Genomic DNA, 24,612 nt, shown 5'->3' with positions numbered 1-24,612 from the left:
AAAATTTCACGCAGGAGAGGAGCGACCTTTTCCAGGGCTCTCTCTAATTTGGCAGTGATACTGTGAAGAAAAAGCAGGACAACAAAAATAGAATGGTTAAATCATCCCGAGGAATATACCTCAAGCAAGAGAAAAGATGCAGAAAACAATATATATTTTTATTCTAGAAAATGTTCAATGTAATAATCAGACCAGCTTCAATTATGAAGGGTTCTATAAGTGTTCCAAAGTGGGTACAAAAATATTAAACCAATCAATAAAACAAACATTAATTTTACACCATTTAAAATAATACGTTTTCCTTTACTTATGGAAAAAAAAGTAAACATTTTCTTGCAAATTAAATTTCATTACTTTTTTTGTTAGTCTGTGTTTATGGTTTGTTATATTCTGCTTCTAATATTTTATGACATTCTATTGAGTAGCTAAATGATTTATAACAATTTTATTTAATTTTTCACATGCTACAGGTGTCTCATTAATTTTTTTATGTCTTCAAACAATCATTTGTTATAAAGTTTGGTGTGGCAATCATTTCTACTGCTATCTATGAGTGTCCACAAACAAAACTGTAAAGAAAATATAACACCGGTTGTGAATTTAAATTTTTTTTTTAGGCGCATTACAAAAAGGCAACAGAGCTTATTTAAATCATTCCTAAGTTCTGAAAGTTTCTCTGCAGCGGTGCATCCAGCGGGTGTGATCAGCGAACTGACCCCCTAGCGGGACTGGGTTCAGCTCAGGGCTGTACGCTACATAGATATGCCTGACGGGATCCTGCCTAGCCGCTCTGATTGTGTGACAGTCATGCAGTGTGCAGACTGTCTGATTGGTAGATGGTGCTGGCCATTCACCAATCAGAACAGTGGGAGGTCTCCACACTCTAGCTGATGAATGGCTGAAACTATCAGTGTGTCCCAATAGAGACTGGGGGTAGGTGTTGGAGGGACTCTGTTAAACCACCCCTCTTAAAAGTAAAGTCTAGATCCATCTCCATTGTCTGCATGTGCTCACTTTGGATTAATGCACAAAAAGACATAGAAAGGTCTGTGTACTTTTTATGCCTTAGTCAAATGTGAAACAGATTTCCAATTAATTAATCTGTAATTATAATGTGTTTAACTGATTAAAACTGATGAATGCCACCTACAGGGTCTAACAATTTATGAGTTTAACAAGAATTTCCAAAAATCACACAGCTATGGAAGCCTAAGTTGGCCAAAAGTATTATAATGGCAACTCATTCTAGACTGCTCGCCCAAGAACCAGGATTGTCCTGTGTCAGATGAGGGTGTACAGAAATCTGCACACATGGAAGTTTCCTTATGCTCTACAGCAGTGCGGACCAAGTATTTACATACATGAACTGCATATTTGTTACATCTATATTATTGAAGGCCAGGTACATTTAAAAAATATGTAATGTAATAGAATTTATGGGTGTTGTCTACTGTACAAAATGAGGCCAACAAAAATGCCTCAGAGGGCTGCATCCACCCACCGGCTGCCAGCTGGAGAGCCCTATACTAAGGAGAAGTCAGGACTGGTTGCTAAAACTGCAGTGTTTTGGTGGTGTGCAGCTATTATGTACAGTATCCCCCCTCCTGATATTCAGTGCCCTCATAGTCCCCCAAATATGTGCGTACTAAAACACAAATACACATGTGAAGCAAATCAGATTGCAACAATTCCCCCATAACGACTTACCACAAGAATATACCAGTTATGGGGTCAGAGACACTTCACCAATGAAGTGGTCATCAAGACCTCCGACTAATCCCAAATGAATGCTGGGAATTTTTCCACTGTATTGGATGGAAGAGCAGAAGGCAGGGGTGGCAGAACTTGTGACTGGAGTCTGTACATTTAGAAAAATTATTGTCGCACTAGTATATTGTAGGGACTGTTGCTCATTAATATGTTCTCTTTAATGTATTTAATAATTTACTTTATCCTTTATTACTACCAATCTCAAAATAATCTGAGGTGCTGCCTGCCAGCTAAAGTATAAACATCGAACAACAAGCCACATATGCTGTAATCAACGGCGCACACAGTCCCTAATATTAAAGTTATAAAAATTGCATTAAAATTCCCTATATTCACATTAGAATTTAACTTTTATTTGAATTATATTAAAATGCATTGCAACTTAAAAACAGCAAAATATTTGTGCAAATTAGTGATTAAAGTGAATTAAGATGCTGTGTGTGCTTCTCTAGCTCTTAAACAATCAAGCCCTCTCTTAATCGGAGTCAGACAGTATATTGTATTAATAATAAATTAGTCACAATATATTTGCGTTCACCCCTAGTATCCGATAGTACATCAATTAAAATTCTCAGTGGGTGGATTATAGCCTCCCAATGTCCAAGGCTTTAATCAAATATAAATTCAAACATGGTAGAGACCTTCCATATTGCTATATCTCCTGTAGTCACTTAATATCATGGGGAATGCGTTTGGCCTATTCTATTTTCCCTTATGAATAGAGAAATCGCTGTGTAACTGATGACGGCTCACTATATCTATATAAATGAGGGGCATGGATTGCCCACTACCTACGGATAGTACTAATACTGTGGATTTGGGCACACTAATATACCTGAATTGAAAAGTTAGAAATTGTAGATTCCCAAACTCCGTAATTAAAGAGGCACATTCAATAAATCACTTCAGAAGCATACAGATGAAGAAGCCGAAGCGCATTTCGCTAAACCTGCTTTATCCAGGCAAACTCCAATATTAGGGACTGTATGTGCGCCGTTGTTAACCAGCACGTGTCTTGTTATTCTATGACTACCAGTCATCGAACAACACGTGTCTGTAGTAAACGCCTCAGGAGAGAGCGCGCTGTATTTGGAACTCTGAATGTAAATGCTTCTTGTGGGATGAAATCCCCATATTTAGTCTACCGATATCTACCTTATAGAGAACGCAGAGCATGCTTTCATTACAGCAATCAGTATATTTATCACATAGATTGTAAGAATGCGAGCAGGGCCCTGTTACCTCTTCGTCTGTATTACCCAGTATTGTTTATTACTGTGTTTGTTCCCAATTGTAAAACGCTACGGTATATGCTGGTGCCATATAAATAAATGCTGATGATGATATGTAAACTATATAGCTAGAAATAGCTGGAAGGAATACACTCACATATAAAAAGACAAAGATTCCCTAAAGCCAGTTTCATAAGATAACACTATATTATTCCACAGTTCATCATTAGAAAGTTTATCTAGTACCTATTAAGCTACATACAAACAGGTGTTACAAATTTGCAGTGAAAAGTGTATGACCATTATAGGCAACTCACATAACACCCATGATTATTATTGTTTATATAGCGCCACTCACATTTCGCAGCACTGTACAGAGAACATGTAGTCATTCACACCAGCCCCTGCCCCATTGGAGCTTACAATTTAAATGATCATCATCATCATCTAATTATATTGCTCCAAGGAGATCTGGAAATAAGGAACATTTCCAAACAAATGCTGGATCATTTAACACGATGATCCATTTCTGACAGGCCAAACTCCCAAATACCCCAATACCTAACACACTGGCTGCTCATGTTCACCATGATGCGTACTAGAGTGTGCCAGCTCCATTTATTACGTTACGTCTACTTACACCAACCAAGCAGGCACAAGCACAGTCAGCGAGCCATTACAGACTGTCTTTGTTAGTGCATACGATTTGTTGAAATTTAAACCCACAAAATGATTTTAGTAATTTTATCTGTAGTCCATATATTACCATCCAGAAATGGTTTTCTACTGATTGTTTAAAGTTATCGAACATTATGTAACTGTGATTTACTGAACCCAAAAGGTTTACTCTCTGTTGGGTACATACTTGCTAAAGGCCATAGCTAATGCCAGTTCATTCCTTTCAGACATTTTACCCAATGTCTGCTGCAAACCTACACTGTGCAGAGTATTTTCACCCTTACACCTATTAGTTCATCTGCAACCCTGGAAATTTTGTAATTGATGCTACTCTTCAGCACTACGTTCCCTTGTGAGCAGAGACAGAGGGGTAAATGTATGAAAGAGTGATTTCTGCAAGTCGCCGGAAATCAGCGACTTTGCAGCTAAAATTTAAAGCAGCGATGGCTTGTAAAGGCAAACTTGCCTTTACAAGCCATCGCCCCTTTAAATTTTCATCGGACTTTCATACATTTACCCCAGAGACTTGGAACACCTGCCTGGAACTATACATGCAAGTACATAAAACCTTCATGGCCATGCCACGTGGGGCAGTGTCTATGGCTTCTGAAGTGCTTAGATATCCACAGACCTCTCCTCTCCACAGTGAGAGGACATACATCCCAACATTCCAGGCAGCTGGGATAGCCGGACGATGGGATCCCGGGCAGCTGGGATAGCCGGACGATGGGATCCCCGGCAGCTGGGATAGCCGGACGATGGGATCCCCGGCAGCTGGGATAGCCGGCAGCTGGGATCCCCGGCAGCTGGGATAGCCGGACGATGGGATCCCCGGCAGCTGGGATAGCCGGACGATGGGATCCCCGACAGCTGGGATAGCCGGACGATGGGATCCCCGGCAGCTGGGATAGCCGGACGATGGGATCCCCGGCAGCTGGGATAGCCGGACGATGGGATCCCTGGCAGCTGGGTTAGCCGGACGATGGGATCCCTGGCAGCTTGGATAGCCGGACGATGTGATCCCTGGCAGCTGGGATAGCCGGACGATGGGATCCCTGGCAGCTGGGTTAGCCGGACGATGGGATCCCTGGCAGCTTGGATAGCCGGACGATGTGATCCCTGGCAGCTGGGATAGCCGGACGATGGGATCCCTGGCAGCTGGGATAGCCGGACGAGTGTGTGACGCACTATTGCAGAAAGCTTGTTTTGGTCTTAATGCACTGTTGCAATGTTGGTGTATAATGGAGATGGATGCATAATTATGTTATGTTGCAATGGATTACTTAGGTATTTTATGTTATATGGATTTAAATTTCTTTGCCCCTGTAAGTTACTGAAAACTCATGGAGCAAACCATAGGGCAAATAGTTTGGGCAACCCTGATTTAGAGGTCATTGCTCCCCAAAAAATACTGCACTATACCGCCTACGTCTAGAAGTAATCTAATGTACCATCAATAAGTTACGTTTCTAAGACCATAATTCACACTAGCAACAATATAACTGTCTTGATTATGTTAGTAGCCATCTTTTCTAACAAGGTTCTTAAAATATTAAACAAATAGGGATTTAAATATAAAATGAAACCCCACAAAAATGAACACGCAAAGAAACGAATCCTGGACAGATGAATGTGCATTAATTACATGGATGACTAAACAGGTGACTCTACACTGCCAGTGAGGAATCATGTACATGATTAATTATTCAGTGCCTACATATGTCATTATGTTGTGGAAATAGGAGAAACATATATGCAAATTTTATTTTAATTATATTACAAGCAGTTAATAGTAGTCAACACATAAGAAACAAGCATACGGTTCCATGTAAATATGGGAGTCCCTTTATAGCTGGTAACAAACAAGACAGTACACTCTCTTTCAAACCTATGTTTTGACATATGCTGACATAATCATCAATTAGTCCTCAGCAGGTTCTAGACCTTGATAAATCGAATATGATGCAACCCTTAACAGATTTTAACTTTGTCGTTATATATTCAACAAAAAATAAGCCAACATGAAGCCATGTGTGATAAAGTACATACACCCCATGATTCAGTAGTTTGTAGAACCACCTTTGGTAATTGTATTCTGTATCGGTTTATCAGTCCCGATATCGTAATTGAAGTTTGAGGGCATTCCACAGCATCTCAACAAGATTATGATCTGGACTTTGGACTTGGCCATTCTAAAACCTTGGTTTTTCTCTTCTTCAGTTACTCAGTTGTAGACTTGCTGGAGTACTTAGGATCATTGTCATGTTTCATGACCCAATTTCAGCCAAGCTTCAGTTGTAGGACAGAAGGCCTCATATTTTCCTCTAGAATACTCTGGTATAAAGCGGTATAGCTAGTAAAAAGGAGTTCACGGTGGACTCAATGATAGTGAGGCATCCAGGTCCTAGCCTGCAAAACAGCCCCAAATTACCTTCCCCATCGCACACACACCAACTTGCTTGACTGGTAGTATGAGGTTCTTGTAGTGACACACCGTTTGTTTTTTGTCAAACATTACATTGTGCATTAAGACCAACAATTTCACTTTGTCCCTGACATGTAGAGAATGGGCTTTCCCCAGGGTATCCTCCCATGAAAGCCATAATTGTTCAGGCTCTTTCTCATGGCATGGACTTTAAACATCAACAGAGTCCTATAGATCCATGGATGTAGCTTTTCAGTACTGCAATTTCTCAGAGCATCAGATGAGCTACATTTAGGTGAATTTGCTGGGACGCCCACTCCAGGGAAGCTTAGCAACTGTCTTCAGTATTCTCCATTTGTAAATAATCTTTCTCACTGTAGAACGATGTGTGGAAATGGCCTTATAACCCTTTCCAGACTGTTGAGCAGCAACAATTGCCTCTATGAGATCATTGCAGATGTTTTTTCTCCTCGACACAAACCTGAATGCTCCAGACCAGACTGCCAAAGGTTCTTCTTTTATATATACAGGTGGTAGCATTTCTCATGATCAAATAATGCAGCAGCACATGGCTCAAATTACCTCCTATATTGATATGAAAACAGTAAGATTGTACTTAATTTTTCACACATAGCTTCATGTTGGCTTATTTTTGTTGAATAATGACAAAGCAAAATCTGTTATGTGTTATTTGGAACATGAAATTAGATCAAGTTTCAGGATTTGGTGAGGACTAGCTGATTGCTAATTATGTCCTGATATGTAAAAACACAGATTTAAAAGAAGGTGTATTTTATTTTTCATGTGACTGGATAATAAATATGAAAGTGGGGGTGTGACCTGACAGCCCAGGCAGACAGATGTACTGCCAGTGAGCTTATCTAAAACAGAAATCCTTAGGGGACCTTATGAATGCAATGCTGTCAGATTGCATTTCTTGTGCCTTTATACTTACCTGGACCATGCATAGGTAGGTACCCTCTAGGAGGCAAACTGACACACTAGAGAAGCCGGAAGGTTTTCGCATGTGGACCAAGATGGCAGTTCCCATCATGGTTTGGAGACTGATATAACCTCTGACTAGGAGAAAGTGCCGTTAACCTTGGACTAACTTTGCATGTCAGACATGTCACAACTACAGGAAAATAAATATACAGGAAGTTAAGGTGTATCTCTCACTATTGTGTCAATATCTGTAGATAATCAATGCATGATGCCCAGATGCAGAAACGTGCACTGTCCTAATGTATGACACATTGGCTCCTGTTTCATCTGCTATACACCAATTGCAGCAAGAGATCACCCAATTGCAAAAGCACTCTGAAGACCAGAAGAATAGGTTGCAGAAGAGCAAAATTTACTTGGTAGGCTTGCCAGAGCAGGCGAAGAAGAACAGAAAGCTACATGGAAGGCCTGCCAGAGTAAGTGGATAGCCAAAGACCAGATGATTTTCTAGAAGATTGCCTGATTGTAGTTTGGTAGATATTTTCTTGCACTTTTGTTGTGACAAGAATCTATAGGATCTCCTCCAAACCATCTCCACTTAGAACTTCGCCAACAAAGACTATTTGAAAATAGCTACGCTTTCGAGATGGTGACACTATCCTCTACCTGGCAAGAGAAAAGGGTTCTCTGCAGCACGAGAACTCTGTCATCTCTATATATGCAGAATTATTACTAGACCTGCAGAACCAGAGTTCCTGCTTTCATTCAGTAACAACTTAGGGAAGTACATCTTCCTTATCCCATGATGTTTCTGTCCAAGATGTGAACGTCATTCAAGGCAAGCGCGCGCACTTTTACCAATCACTGGGTGCTGCATTCCAGTGGATTGAAAATAAGTTCCCAACTGCATCACCCAAGTCCTAAAATGCAGACACCTTAAAAGCACAACCTTTCTGACAGTCATGGCCTCAACAGTTGCTGACGTTACGTTACAGGAGTATCTTATACCAAACCTTAAAATAAAGTTTCCTCGTTCTGTATTGATATGGTGATTCAGGAGTGCGCTAAATGTTTCACCGTACACGCAATTCCACATCTCTCTCTCTCTCTCTCTACAAAACACACTTAACGTATAACCTTTGCATGACATACTAGGGTCAGGGGGCAGTACTATTATGCCATATTATCTATATAAGCCTGACAATTTGCACAATTAAAGAACCTGTCCATCTTATATGATCCTTTTCCACTTGAGGACATAGTCCGCCAAAATCCTGTATCAAAAGTATTCTTGCCACAGACTTGCCTCCTTGTTCTGCATTAACATAATGCTCATTATATGTGCTCAGTGCTTCACCTTGCACATAATCCCAGAGAGTACAGAGACCCCTCCCCTTCCCCCCGTATGTCCTAAGCACATGCCTGCAAGGAAGTGTTACATTGGCTCTTGGACCCCTAATGTTTAAATGCTGTTTCACATTATCTACATAGCCCTGGTGATGTGTTGTAACCTGCACAGTTAGAGGTTGGAGCTTATCCATAAGTACTTGTCACACCTATGTACGCAAGCAAGGCATATTACATTCATGTTGAGTTGTGGTATGTTTTACATTCTTACTTGCCATGCTGGACCGGGTCGTTTTCCCCGTGTCCCACTTGCAATATGCTGGAGGGAAACTCACAGTTTCTCCTTTTCCTAGGGTTTTAAAAAAACAAAACAAAAAACACGACAATTTATTCCTTATTAGTTTTAACATTTCCATGTTCAATTCACATCACTGTGAAAACGCTACTTGTATATGAGCTGTGTGTACCAGACACTGGAAACATCTGAATGCTGTGTGGTAATTGGGGGGACTGTGTTCTTTTTTCATATGACATGATGATGTGCGTTTATAGGTCAATGTACGGTGCCTTTGTGCTTATGAAACTATGTGGCATGTTTACCATGCCCAAAATATCCTTACACCGCAGCAAGCTTAATACCGAGTATGACTGACGTTAGGCGTTCTTTGCTGTAATGTAGGGAGGTTAAACAATAGGTATAAAAAAGATCATTATTCCTAGACTTCATTAAAAGGCAATAACTGGATATTCCAAGTCTACAAGAGACACGCATCACCGGTAGAAGAGTCCTCACATTGAGACGGGCTTACCATGTTCCCTTCTCACAATATCCATATTAAATAAGAGAACTGTGCCGTTTAAGTTACTGTCTCTTAAGCATGATCTAGGTGGCAAATGTGGGTTGTAAAATGGATACATGCCCAATTTTGATATTGGTATTCTACACCCTCCTCTAGAATTTTCTCCCTATCCATAAGGGAGCGGAATTCATAACTTAAAATCCAGATATTCCTTCTATAGTGTTGGGTATTTTAATAATAACTGTGATAACTATATAGATAAGTTTAGTCTCCCTAAAAAGAATACCGTCAGAGTTTCACATTCCCCAAAGAAGTACTTTGCCAAAAACAAACACAATGCAACCCCCTCGGTGATGTGAGATGCCTTCAAAGCTTTTGCTAAAGGGCTCATTCCAAGAGACATCAGTACAATCAAACAAATAAATGGAAAATAAAGTATATGCTAACTTAGCCAGTGAGAGCTAGGAGACGGCTAAATCCGCTACATTCTAATCTACAGACATAGATAGTGGTCAGCTTACAGGGCTGATCACAGGCTTTTACTGCGGGAGCCCAAAATGGAAGGACTTTTTTTTATTAGACAATAATTTAGCAGTAGGACAACAAAGCTCACTGCTAGCGTTCCTGGCTATAGGGTTGAGCTCCCCTCCAGCTATAAATCTATTTGCTCAAAGAGGGGTGAACTGGTCCTGAGACAATAAAGAATACCATTGCACAATATTACCACAAGCTGTATTGCTTCTTACTACCCATACATTCCTGATCGGCTTGAGGAAGCTTTCTCTAAATACATGTCCCCATCTTCCCCCCCTAGTGCTGGTGGGCCCTTATTATTGTGCTCCCTCATAAAGTCTGATAAAGAGCCTACAAAATGTGCCTTATATAGGATGATATCAGTGCTTACAGTTGACAAAGTTCCTAGCAAAATCTTAGCTGCCAGACTAAATCATGTACTTACCTGAATTATACACCCCAACGAGACAGGCTTCACGCCTGGAAAGTCCACATCCTTTAATATCAGGAGAGTATATGAGAATTATTTTGGGGAACATTCTTGAACATTTCTGTCATCTTTAGGAGAAGTAGACACTTTCTCTTCTTTTAAAATGTGGAACCCAACTAAATCCATACTGACTGAGGAAAGCATGGTTTTTACACCGCCTTCTAGAATAGCCCTCATGTGTCCTCCCAATGTTCAGGTAAGGGAAGGAGCACTGACCAACGGTTATCCCATTGCAAAGGCTATAGTATAGACATAAGTCAGCTATAGTCAGACATGGTTCTCATATCTTTGAAGCAACTGAAGACAGAATTCCCTATCCCTAATCACATACACATCCCAAACATCACCATGTCCTTCAGGTAATGTTCCCAAAGGGGAATATAAGGCGAGAGATAATATTAACATGAGAAATGTTAAAAAAGACAGACAGAGAATTTATAAGTATTAATCACAGGGTAATGGCCTGGGTTAAGACACAGATGACAAAACTTGGAATTTGTACTACCTGCCTACCTAAGAGTCAATTATAGTCAATAGGACTATATATATGTGAGCCCCTGTGTGACAGAACTTCTGAAGAGTCAGAAAGCCGATAGTGTCATCATCTAGCTGCAGCCTTCTATCTTATGATGTAGATATCCCTGCCGTTGTGGACTTGTGGAGACAGATCTCCAAGATTATTCATGGTGCCTAGTCCCTTTGGAAGTGAGAGTCCTCCTGCTTGGTCTCATAGACCAGCTGCAGATAAACATGTTGCATGAACTGCTGTTTCTGGCCAGGAACACGCTGGGCCTGTATGATGGTTTCCTCATAATGCTGCTGCATGAGCCCACTGGATCAAACTTGTTGAGGTCTCCCTGCCACATACATACATACACACACCATGGCTACCCTGACAATATGACATTTCATAGGATGATGCACAGCCGGACCTGAGGCTCTTTCCCTCTGAGCTTCCTCCCCTGTGTATTCCGGAGCCTTTATTAGCTCAGAAACGTGAACTGAATACATATACTCATATACTGATATTTTCCCACCTCACTTCCCATGGATACCCATCAAGAGGTAGGGTTATGGTGTGACTTATTCTTTACTAAAACTGACAAACATGGTAATATCACTCATTTCAATATCATCTTTAGAATTGATAGCAGCTATACATTGTTTATTAGGACAAACATTTTGTATTTTGTGTTTTTATTACTGTATTTACAAAAAATTTAATTGACCAAATACTTTGCTACATATGCACTGTATGTTACTCTAAATCACATGCGGTAAATGCAGATTGTGACCAATATTATTAAATAAAAAACAAACAAAACCTTGAAATAAAGGAACAAGTGAATTCCTAGGTTCTTTTTGACATCAGGCTCCATAATTACCTCTGAACTGCAGATTTACAAGTGTGAGAAATTGTCACATTTGTTGGGTAGAATGGTGAAAATAAAAGGGAACAGACAGCGCCACATATTGTTTGCATGTATTGTATGTATATGCATGTACTGTTTATTTGTACAGGACGATCTATATAAAGGTCTATAAATTGTCTCATATTTTATTTGCTGTTTGTAGATTCTGTTTGATTTTACCTCATGTTTTCTGCAGAGTCCTCGGGCATGGGAGCCACAGTCTGCACTGCTGGGAGGTTTTTGCTTGTAGCACCATTCACAAAACTAGATGAGGAAGATGAGGAAGATGAGGCCGAATCCACAGCACCTGTTGCAGACAGAAAATCTCACCAAGTGAAACATACAGATAGCGGCAGAGAAGTGTCCTAAACCTCTCTACGTTCCTCTCCTCTAAGCTAGAACAATGGTGGATTATTTCTCTGTGTGATTACAGTAGTAATATCAGTTCTTTGTTGGCCAATGAGACTTGTTCTGACTGAGAAACAACCAGTTGCATTTTACAAAAAGGGGAGTAGCAGCTCAAATTACAATTGTATATATACTTGTCTCCCCCACTTAGCAGAAAGGTATGATCCATCCTTGGGACAGCCGACCTCTCACTAATTACGGAATCTGATAATTAGACTGGCCAAAGCAATAGGACACACCTCAGCCAACTGGTGGCCAATGATGATGCTATCTGTCCTACTCTGTATAACCTGGGCACAGAAGCACAGGAAGGGTGGTGGACAAATGGCTGGTATTTCTAATGTTCAGTTAGCTGAATAAACAGGGTTTTATTAAACAAAATTACACTTTGCTAACCCATTTAGCCAATCTTGTAAAAACAAACAAATGTGACTATCGAATTTCTTTTTTCTACACCATGTATGAAGCAGCCGATAAATGACCAAGGCTTCTGCAGAGTAATACTCAGAGCACAAACTCATCTTTGACTAATGCATTTAAATGCCATTTACGTTTTAAATGTCAGATTTTGGAAAGTATAGGTAGTTATGTTTTTAAAAATTACAAGTGGAAACTTATACTTTGGAAAGCTGAGCTAGAAACTTATAAAATGTGTTTTGTCTGTAGCAAAGCTTATATGAAAACAGTCTCCGAAACCAATTACACAGGTTTACTATATATACTCTGACCCAGATTCTGCATTGATATATAGTGAAAAATACATAAATATAAGATAATCATTTCAAATTGTTTAAAATATCCAGTCATGTGAATGAAAGTACACCCACTTTCAAAACTGTATTTATCCATCAAATTATATTAACCAATCTAGTCTACAAGTCCTAAAATTTAATAAATCTAATCTCACATGGCAAATAACCCAAAATAAAAACAAGTCGACCTAAAAAAGACGTGTGAAAAAGTAAGTACACCCTTAGTGCTGCTATATCTATAAAGAGGACAAGTAGAACACAGTGCTGCTAATCACGAACACATCGTTATTTAATCATCAGGAAGTTCTGCCACCTCTATATCGCAGTATCTTTGCCAGATGGGCCTGGAGTATTCAGATTACTGTTACCACCATACCAAAAAGAAAATGAATGATGTCCATCACTCTACAATGAGAGATATTATTTACAGATGGTGAACACTGAAGACAGTTGCTAAGTTTTTCAGGAGTCACAGCAAATCCACTTGAGGATCGGACACTACGATGTTACAAACAGCCCAAATACTGCAGCCAAAGGACCAGGATGCCTTGCAATCATTGAGTCCACCATGAAATCCTCTTTACACATTGGTATCCTAGAGGAAAATGTGAGGCCAGTTGTCGGACAACTGAAGTGTGACAGATATTGCATCATGCAACGGGATAATTACCCTAAGGTCACCAGCACGTGTACAACTGAATAACAGAGAAAGACCATATGAGAGCTGTGCTAAAACAAAGGCCCTCAGACCACAATGTACTCACAATGCTGCAAGAAGTCGGACAAAATTCCTCAAATAAAATGTAAAAGGCTGAAACGCATCCAGAAACATTTATTTCAAATCATCTTTGCCAAAGGTGGTTCTAAAACCCACTGAAACATGGGAGGGACTGTTATCAACTCATGGCAGGATCAGTTTGTTATGAACATATAAAAACAAAGTTTTGTGATATCAGGCACATGAGATTAAATTTATCAAATTTTAGGATTTGATGGGGACTAGATGCTTATTAATTATGTCCTCTTATGTACAAACACATTTATAAGATTCTTTCTTTTTCACATGTCTAACTAAAAAGTCAACGGTTGCATGAGAAAGGAGAACATGTGACATCCTCAATAAACATGTGAAGATGCCAATAACGTTACTCCCTCTTCCCACCCAGCTTTGGCCTACACACAAGCGACAGACACACTGTGGGCTGAATCCATGTTTATGAGAACACAGCTCATTCATTTCTCAAGGATGTGATGTGGACGATTCCTAGTTACTAGCGAGTAGTAATACTGGTTCAGCCCACAACATGGCTGCTAGTGAGTGTAGCTGTTAGTAAACAAATACATTTTAACCGACCGGCATCAGAGAGCAGTACAGAGCCACACTGGATGCTAAATAATACCACAAAGCAGTGTAATATACGGTGTTACAGAACAGACAACACAGGTTATATTACAGCATAGAAGAGAATATGACATACAGAATACATGAGCAGCATATAGCAGCACAGGACATAACAGGACAACAGCAGAATGACACAAGGTGTGAGGGAACAGCACATGGTCTAGGTCTTCTTATAGATATCCCTGATCAATACACCTGTAGCCATCCACTAAGAAGTACAATTAGTGAAATAGTCTGCAGGACCATAGCGGTCACCTGTCTCTGACCATGGTTTTATTTATTTGCCAAGTGCATCATGAAATTACTATTTTTATGTTGGAATATAGTCTTACATTCTATTCTGATTATCTAAGCTTAGATACTTGAACCATTAACATGTATTGAAAAGGAGTATTTTACAATGCAAAGAGTACATTATTATCACATTCCATAAGTATGTCATGATGGACACTGTAGTGCTCCTAGGATAGTATAGTGTGTACCCTGCCTGGATGCACTGGCTCAGAAGTGTCCTTGGAAAGCAATATGAAATGTTGGCAGCTGTGTGCTATATTATTAATAAATGACAGTTGTCCTTTCAGTGTTATCCCACCTGAGACCATAGAAAGTGCTGCTACAATACAGAGACATGCACACTGTACACCAATGTATTCTAGATACATTACTACCAACACATAATCGATGGGAGATGACATGAAGGAAACAAATACCTGTTGTATTGATCATACTTTTGGGTGTTGCTCCAGTAGCAGCAAATATATTTGGTGTTGTGCTGGGGGTTAGGCTACCACCGCTGGCAGCTCCAACTGTATTCACAGCTAAACTACCGGGTGGCGGTTTCTTCACAGGTACAACCACACTTCTGTAAGGACAAACCACAAAGACAACACCAATATTAGCAGTGTACAGATGACTTATTACTAGGAGGATACTACTACTCTGATGGGAAATAGAAACTGTAATGATTACAAGTAAATGTTTCATAGGAATATTGTAAACATAATAATATATAAATACCTGATAATATTGAGGGTTTAAAATGTGTTAGCAAATAAAAGGATAGTGCTGCAAGTTACAGATCCTAGTCAATGTGAGGGGTAACTTTTAGGCATGGGGGGGTAAAATTAGAAGACTAGACCTTCTTAGCAAAATACAATGTATCAATATATACAGCGGGTGAAATAAGTATTGAATACATCAACATTTTTCTCAGTAAATAGATATTTAATGTGGCTATTGTAATGAAATTTACACCAAATGTCAGCAACAACCCTTGCGATCCACACATGCAAAGAAATCAAGCCATGGATGTCCATAAATTAAGTTTTGTGTAATAATGTGAAATGACACAGGGAAAAAGTATTGAACACAAAGAAATTGTGGTGCAAAAAGGCATTGCAAAGCCAAGACACCAGCTGAAATCTATTAGTAATTAGAAAGCAATCCTGCCAGCTGGTTCAGCCACAACTGATGGCCTATAAAAAGGTGCACAAGAAACATCTCATGATGGGTAAAAGCAGAGAGCTCTCTCAAGACCTTCGCTACCTGATTGTGGCAAAACATACTGATGGCATTGGTTACAAAAGGATCTCTATACTGCTGAATGTTCCAGTGAGCACTGGTGGGGCCATAATCCAGAAGTAGAAAGAACATTATTTCACCATAAACCGGCCTCGACCAGGTGCACCTCGCAAGATTTCTGACAGAGGAGTGAAAAAAATTATCAGAAGAGTTGTCCAAGAATGGTAGAATGGCCCAGCCAATCACCTGACTTGAATCCAATAAAAAAAAAATCTATGGAAAGAACTAAAGATCAGAGTTCATGGAAGAAGACCACGTAACCTTCTAGATTTGAAGACTATTTGAGTTGAAGAATGGGGCAAAAATCACACACCTGAGCAATGCATGCGACTAGTTTCTCCATACAGGAGGAGTCTTGAAGCTGTCATTAACAACAAAGGCTTTTGTACAAAGTATTAAATAAATTTCAAGAAGCTTGTTCAATATTTTTCCCTGTGTTATTTCACATTATTACACAAAACGTAATTTATGGACATCTATGGTTTGATTTCGTTGCATCTGTGGATTGCAAGGGTTGTTGCATTACAATAGCCACATTAAATATCTATTTACTGAGTAAAAATGTTGATGTGTTCAATACTTATTTCATTTGTTGTGGGTGTGTGTGTGTGTGTGTGTATATCTATTTGTGTACATATATAATTGTGTATGTGTAAATATATATATATATATATATATATATATATATATATATATTTATATTTTATTAATTATTTTTTCTTTTCTTCCAGTGTAAAATATAAAACTGATGCAATTAAAAAAACAAAAAACAACCTACAACAAACTATCACAGAGCTTACAATTAGTGATGTCACAGCTGACAGGGGATCATTTTTCTTTTTAAAAGATAAAACCAAACAAAAAAATCTGATTCAAGCTGAAATCAGTCAAGTTCCATATCAACAAAAAACACCTTTTATTCATACAGATTTAGCAATGCTGGAAAAGACTGAACAAGTCACCCAGGTGCGGGTACTTCAATGGGATAACTTATCATGTAATTATAGGTCCACCTGAACACATGAGACATAGGAAGAGCTATATTGGAAAATAATTGAAAAATGCAGTTGTCCGACAGCACTTGTGGTGAAGAGGTGCCTGAAAAGCTGCGCTGGGCCTCGGAGTTTGAAGGATCATTTTTGATGTTGTCATTCTAAATCGACTGAATGGCTGACAGACAATCAAACCCGTCTGGCAAGCTGGCAGCTCATTTTGCTGGCAGGTGGTAAACAATTAGACACACCAATTTGTGCCTCCTGATGACATTAAAGCATGAAACTAAGTTGTATGCAGGGCCTAGTGATTTGTGTGAAAGCATTTCAAAAATAATACTCTTTGCCGTGGCAACTCATTTCAGACTGCCACCTCCCATTATGGCTTTGAGCAGTGAAGACGACAGGCCTCAGTTACGTGTGGAGCAAGGTCGCTTCTGTTCAATCCGTCATCAGCGCCCCCAGAGACCTCAATCCCCTCCTTTCATCAATATCACATCATTTACATTCGATAGTACTTGAGCTGCTGCATACATTACCCACACTGGAGTGCCTTTTGTTGAACCGTATTAGCCTACTTTGTATCTCGGTGTTGTCATTTCACGGACTCTCTCGCTTGTGAACAATAATGGTTCTAACAAGAGCATAAAGCCTTTCTACATTATCACTCTGCTTTCCCACCTAAACCTGGCTACAGACATTGCAAAGCATCCACACTGCCCACGTTGAGTAATAAAAATCAAAGGATATATATGAGATATATAATACAGACCAAGACAGATATAATACATACATACACTCCCATCCCCTGTTTAAAAAGATAACAGACTGTCTTTTCCCTTAATAAATGGACATTTCAATCAGACCAAACAGCAAAAATTAAAGCAAGAGAAAACTCTATCTAGACTTAATAAGCAGGGCTGCCCTATCCACCATAAGTCTAGCTATACCTAGAACACTGCCATTAAAGGGGGGTTGACCTTCAGATTGCATTGATTTATAAACTTCCATGTGCCCTCTTGCAAACGTTACTAAATCTATAGTTTTACCGCTCTGGCTACCTATTCTGCTTTTCAGTCTTCATATAGGCCAATATAATTGTACACCTTTGTTGCCGCTGCTGTGCAGTCTGGAGTTTCATCCAAGGGTACAGAAAATAAACAGGTTTTTCTGTACAAAAATAAAGATATAGCTATAAACAAAACATTTTAGCCATATCATTTGGCGCTATACCTGTCCGTAAAGCAGGTGTCCTAAAGCAAGCGCAGGGAGGACAGAAACCTCCTGTGAAGATCGCCTCGCTGGAGCGTGGTTACATGTCTCCAGGTGGAAATCCCCTTTGAATTCCTTTTTTTAGCCACCTGACTGGTTCAAGCATGTTATATGTAGGTTTGGTGTGAAGGAAACATTTATAATTTAATGAGTATGGGCAGGGTTTACTGACCCTTTAAGAGGACAAATAATCTTTTGCATCTGGTTTTGAACATATTGGAATAATCATAGGTCCAAAAAAAAAAAAAAAAAGTCTAAACTAGCTAGCCATAACTACACATTACCAGCATAAGGGTCTAATATAAAATACACAATAAAAACAGATTCAACTGCAATGCTGTTGGTGAAAAACATGACCAGATGTAGGATGAAAGTAATTGTAATAGCATACCTGTCAAAGGAATGAAACTGCATGGGCAGAATGACCTGGGCTTCTCTTTTTAGTGCAGGGTCCGGGTAGGGTACAGGGTCCGGTCCAGTTTCCGCCATTTCGAAAGGAGCCGCCACCAGACTTTTTAGGATCTCTTTGACATTGATGCCCTTGCTTTGGCTGATGCTTGATATGGAGGGAGCTTGTTTCAGCATTTCACTTGGACTGTCTGTCAAACTTTCCTGCGACTTTTTTACATCAGACAGAGTAGACAGCAATTCACCCATGAAGTCAGGGCTTGTACTGATATCTAGATCAGTTCCATTTAATATGCTGCTAATGTGTTCTTCTCCAATTCCGGAGTCGGTGTGAGGAATAGAGCTTTCTAAATGAAGTTCCTCGATTGGCGTTGGGATTTCCTTTTCCTTGATATCTGGAAACAGAGCTGGTGTGTCTAAAGTAAAGAGGACAGAAACAACTTTACTGAGAGACTATTCAACCTCAGCAGTCCAAACTCATCACAACATTTAGGCATGTGCCTTTGCCATTTTATAAAGTGTTATACGTAAAATACCACCCCTAAAAGAAAATAAATAGGGTAATACTAAAAGTGGTCATATATCAAAAGCATGATGAATTTTATGAAAGAAAGCTGTATGTAACTGGAATACTGCACTAATAGTAGACTTTGTGGTCTCTAAAGGATAGGGTGATAAAGGGCAAAAGTGTGGCATCTGCACATACAAGGAGGCGGGTGTAGATGGACATGCTGATGGACAAGGTCACTAGGTGACCCCAGTGTAAGAATATCGAGCTGAGGTCTACACCCTCGGGAATCACAGAGGAGCAGGAGGGTGGATATAAATCTATTCATATACACAAATGCTTGCAGGTTAGTTAGATAAAAACAGAGGATTAGCTTGAACAGGACACAAAACAGCACCTGCAAGATGGTCAGACTACAACATAATAGATTAAGCACTAGAAACACATATGCCATACGAGTAAAAACACCCAAATAAACAATTATCAAAGATGTGTCTACAATATTTCCAATGAGGACCGGTGGACAGATGCCTAGAGCTGTCTCAACCACCACTGAAGAGAAAGATCTGATTACTGCTATTTTACATAGACACATCAAGTACATTTGATCACATGGCATATTTTTATTTGGTAACAATCACATTCAAATAACATATTATATACACATACATACAGTGGCTGAAGTGGACATTTTGGGGCATATTCAATTGCCGGCGCAAATGCCGAAAATCTCGCGTTATTACGGTAGTTTTGTCGCTGGATTTCAGCTCGCAGCTCCCTTGAGCCGCGAGCTGAAATCCAGCTAACTACTACCATAATAACATTAGTAGTTTTAACGCCACGGAAACCCGCCCCTTAGTATGGAAAAACGTAAGATAATAGAATTTGATAGCTTTACAATGAAAGCAGTAGGAGAAGTGGCGGTATGGCATCCCAAGCTATATCAGCCCAATCTAACTGTGCAAAATGTAGAAGTGGCCAGAAAGATAATGGGGTGTAATTAGTAATAGCTGCAAGAGAACATGAACAAACCAATAAATCAAATTTGTTTTAGGGAGAAAAAAAAACATTTCCCATTAATTTAGGGGGTACCCCCTGAGTTCTCCCCTCATCCAGAGCTGGAACACTCCTTGATTCCACCACCACTCCTCCTACTGCAAAACTATCTGTCCAGATCATACATAGAGCTCTACCTCCAAGGACTAAATGGATTGTAATACGCTGGTATAACCTGACGCAATAGCTTCCTGCTGAAGGTGAGGGTGTGGGAAGACCAGGGTGGGGAGGATATTCCATTTGCTAGGTGTGTGTGGATGTGGATATCTGCTGGTATAATAGGTTCATATAGTACCACAATGGGCCTACATAATAAAGAAGTGACAATATATGGTGTAATGAATAAGCTATATGTAGTTGGGGCCTTATATGGCGTACACAGTATTACCCTCACACCAGATTGGGACCGACCTGAACTAAGCTCATTGTATGGTATACCTATAGTGGATATATAGTAGGAGATATATATTACAGATGCTCAGGCTTGGTTCCCCGAGAACTGAATACACCTGACCTTAGCAGATCTGAGTACCGAGCCGTCTCGGCACTTTTACGCCCCCTCGGGATTGAAAACGAGGCAAAACGTCATTGTTACGGATATCATGAGTTTTGGATTCTATAAGTATCGCCCTCCGCAGCGAAGGGGTAGCACAGTTCTTGGCAATCTCTAGAGTAGTTGGGAGGCGTCATAAGTAGAATAGAAAGAGGAGGGGTAGCAGTGTTCTTCAAAGTCTCCAATGACATTCAGGAGAGCTCCATTGCTAATTGGCATTGCTGAAATAGAAATACTAGGGCTGGCAGGCTTGGTGTAAATCTGCAGTCACATTGTACGGTGTTATATAGGTTACACACAAAGAGGAGAGCTCCATTGCTAATTGTCATTGCTGAAATAAAAATACTAGGGCTGGCTGGCTCAGTGTTCTGAATTTGTAGTCAAAGTGTATCGTGTTATATAGGTTACACATACAGAGGAGAGCTCTATTGCTCCAATGCTAATTGTCATTGCTGAAATAGAAATAATAGGGCTAGCAATCTTAGTCTAAATCTGCAGCTACATTTTACTGTACCATAGCCCACTCAGAAACAGGAGACCTGGCAGGGTTCAGTGCTGAAACAGAAATTATAATAATAGGGCTGTCAGTGTTATTAAAAGTCTCTAGTGACATTCTACTGTGCCATAGCTCACACAGAAACAGGAGGGGTGACATTGTTCTCGTCACTCTCCAGTCTCAGTCATGATGATACTAATCCCTCCACCTCATGCGCTAAAGTCTATGTTCAAGTGCATAGTGGTTTTAAGTCAGGGAAACAAAAATGTAAATAAAAAGCTTGTTTGTTTTTTTTAAAGAAATAAACACCTCTCTAATAAAGGTGAAAGTTTACTGTAGAAAAACATAAAAACTTGCCAATATGCCATTCTACCCAAAATATTACCAAGCATACTAGCATCAGCTAGCTCCCTTCTCTTAGCTAGATCTCAGCACCTGCAATCTACACTGTCATCATATTCACCCTCATCAGTGTGTACATCATCGTCAAACAATACTAATTCATCCCCGCTGGAATCCACCATTACAGAAGTCTGTGTACTTTGATGTAATTGCCAGTAATGGCCTTCCTCATGGAATTTTTAGTTCATTTTACGGAAGAGCTTACATGATTTTTGGGCAACTCTTTTAGACCAGACCAAATGTCAAAATGTTGTGCAGACTCATCTGCATCACCATTCAGTGTCTTGGGAAAGCTAAGTTGTTACCTAGCAGCAATTTCCAGATAAACTGAAGGGGAGACGTCATTGTGTCATGTACCACTTGAGCTTTCAGCTTGCTGACCAGGAGATCTGGGTCACTTGGAAAGAAAGAAAATACATAACTCTTAAACCTAGGATCAAGCACAGTTCCCAAAATATAATGATCCGATTTCAAGATGTTGATAACTCTTGGATCCTGGCGAAGTGATTAAAGTACTTAATCTACAAGTCCAACATAATTAGAGGAAATACTTTGTTTCATTTCCTTCTTTCATTTTTCTTGCTGCTTTTCAAAAAGTCTAATTAGGGGAATCAATTGACTCAAGCTAACAGTGTCTGCACTCTCTTCACAGGTGACTACTTCGAGTGGTTTCAGCGCCTTGCACAACACGGAAAGAATTCTCCACTGCGCTGGACTAAAGTACATTCCCTCTAAATTCTATTCCTCTTGCAGCTGCTGCATTCTCCTACATGCTGTTGCAGAATCCTGAAAATGACCCTAAATATTTAGGGACACAGACAGCATCGCCTGCATGTCACTGTCATTTTTTAAAAAGTGATGGAATTCCCCTCGCTGTAATGCTCTAACAATATTGGTGGCATTAGCAGAAATCACATATCCTCAGGAGAGTCCAAGCAGGATAAGCCATGTTGCAATGACATCCCTTAGTTTTTCAAACAGGTTGTCAGAGGTATTACCTCTGACCAGCGCCTTGCCTCGTCCCTGATGACCACCTCTCACTCCAGCCTTCAAGACTTCTCCCGTACTGTGCCCCACTTATGGAATTCCCTACTACGCTCAATCAGACTTTCCCAAAGCCTTCAAATCTTTAGATGCTTTTTGAAAACCCATCTCTTTTTTTTTTTTTGAGGTGACCTTATTCTCACTAATGCACCCTCACAACTATCCCAATCTCCACTCTGAGCCACACTCCCTCCTCTTGTTTCAGCTGTGCCCTCTTCCCTTTAGAATGTAAGCTCTCTAATTTGCAGGGTCCTCCATACCCTTTGTTTTCATGTCTCCATTCATTTTGTCTGCCTTGTCTGTTTTTGTTTTACGTATGTCTTGTTTTATGTATGTCCTTGTCTTCCCTACTGTACGGTGCTGTGGAGCACTGTGGTGCCTTACAAATCTACGATAATAATAATAAAAAGCCTCTTAGTGAAACAGATGATACACAGAGTAGCCTGCCTCAGAAAAATGTGACATACTTTAGTACATGCTGTTGCTGTTCCTGCTGGTGAAGGCGAATCACCAACCCAGTGGGCTGTCACAGTCATATAATCTTTAGTTTGCCCAGTTCTGCTTGTCCACATATCTGTGGTTAAGTGTACAGTGGGTAGAATGGCATTATGTAGCCCAATAATTACATTTTCACGAACCATCACGAACCATGGTGTCGTGATGGAATTTGGTAACAGGAGCACAAGACCTCAAGTAATTGTCTAACACCAGCTGCATTAATAGTGGATATTGGATGCAGATCTAATACTAGCATAGTCGCCATGGCGTCTGTGATCCCCTTTGCGACAGCTTTCATACTTGCTAAGGATTGTTTAACAGTCAATTGTTGTAAACTACTAGTAGTCTTCTTCTTGGTCTGCTTCTTGGTTGACGATCCACCCCCAGCAGCAGGAGCAACAGTAGTGGGCCTAATGCTCAAGGATTCTTCTGAGGAGTCCTGGATAGGGGAGGAATAATCTCACCTTAGCAACTTGAATGCAGGACTAACTCCGATCACTTATGAGGATATTGATGAAGGTGTTGGGGGTGTAGATTGCAGGTGCTGGGATCTAGATGAGAGAAGGGACGTAGCTGATGCTGGACTGCTTGTTGTTATTTTTTTAGCATAAGTTTCTGATTTTCCCAAGAGCTTTCCATGAACTCGCTTCAAATGGCGTAACATGGATGAGGATCCTAGATGGTTAAGGTCCGTACCTCTACTGACTGTGGTTTTACAATGCTACAAATGGCTGGACAACTGTTGTCAGGATTTGGGTAAAAAAAAAATCCACATATAAGAAGTGGATTTTTTGGTCTTATGCCCAGGCATGACAATGATCTTCTTATCACTGGCGAGAACTGCTGCAGTCTTCGTTTGAAAGTGTATGAAATATAACATAGTGACTTGTGAGGTGGTCAAAATTGACTGCAAATGGCTTGAAATTAGTGTTATTGAGGTTAATAATAATGTAGGAACAAAAAAATGAGCAAAATTATGTGATTTTAGCATATTCTAGCTATTTTTCTAAAAAAAATAGATCCAAAACACGAAGTTAATCTAGATTCAAAACACCTATACAACTATAAATCCTTTTACATGCAGGTAGCTGCAATTCATAAAGAAACACAACACTGAATTATATGAAGGCTCTGTAAAACGAAAATTCTTGCTTTGGAATATAAAGAATGCCCAGTTGCTGTAAACTCCTGACAAGTAACTTGCGCAGACAGAAAGCTTCTCCCCACAGGCCTGAGCCATCAGTTAGCAGAGAGTGGATACGCAGCATCACAGCCATGAGCAGACAGAGGAAGGGAGAGTGGAAGCACTTTGTGCAGTATTAGTTCTACAGGGTGATCCGCACGGACACAAACTGAGAAGACAGAGACACTCTGGGGAGATACTAGTACTTGACATGTTAGTTTTTTCAAACCTTTCAACCGCTAAAAGAATTGCAATCTGTAGAGAGACTGGATCTATTTACCCATTAGAAAGTTCAGAAAATGGTTTTACGCCAAGGCAGACACCATTCACATTGAGGTGTGTAATGTACAATTGTGATCTGACAGAAACTTGTTCTCATCTTTTCACCGAGGCTTCTGGATGTTCCCTCGATACCAGTCATGTGTCTAACAGGAAAGGCAGGGGC

General features: G+C 40.0%; 1 protein-coding gene across 5 annotated transcripts in view; it reads right to left on the bottom strand.

Moving 5' to 3' along the window:
• NBEA (neurobeachin) overlaps positions 1-24,612 on the bottom strand; it is a 468,711-nt gene that overhangs the window by 222,724 nt on the left and 221,375 nt on the right. For 3 of the 5 annotated variants that reach the window (XM_075198993.1, XM_075198994.1, XM_075198996.1), the window contains 4 exons: positions 18,411-18,843; positions 14,885-15,036; positions 11,793-11,919; positions 1-60 (listed from right to left, as the gene is read on the bottom strand). The exon at positions 1-60 is cut by the window's left edge and continues 68 nt beyond it. In XM_075198993.1, the coding sequence (XP_075055094.1) occupies positions 1-60; positions 11,793-11,919; positions 14,885-15,036; positions 18,411-18,843 (772 nt within the window). Of the gene's footprint in view, positions 61-8,668; positions 8,747-11,792; positions 11,920-14,884; positions 15,037-18,410; positions 18,844-24,612 lie in introns of all 5 variants that reach the window. The other 2 variants (XM_075198991.1, XM_075198992.1) reach the window with 1 other exon arrangement.

The sequence above is a fragment of the Mixophyes fleayi genome, chromosome 2, assembly GCF_038048845.1.
Source record: "Mixophyes fleayi isolate aMixFle1 chromosome 2, aMixFle1.hap1, whole genome shotgun sequence".
In the NCBI taxonomy this organism is placed as follows: domain Eukaryota; kingdom Metazoa; phylum Chordata; class Amphibia; order Anura; family Limnodynastidae; genus Mixophyes; species Mixophyes fleayi.
This window is presented reverse-complemented; position numbering and strand designations above follow the sequence as displayed.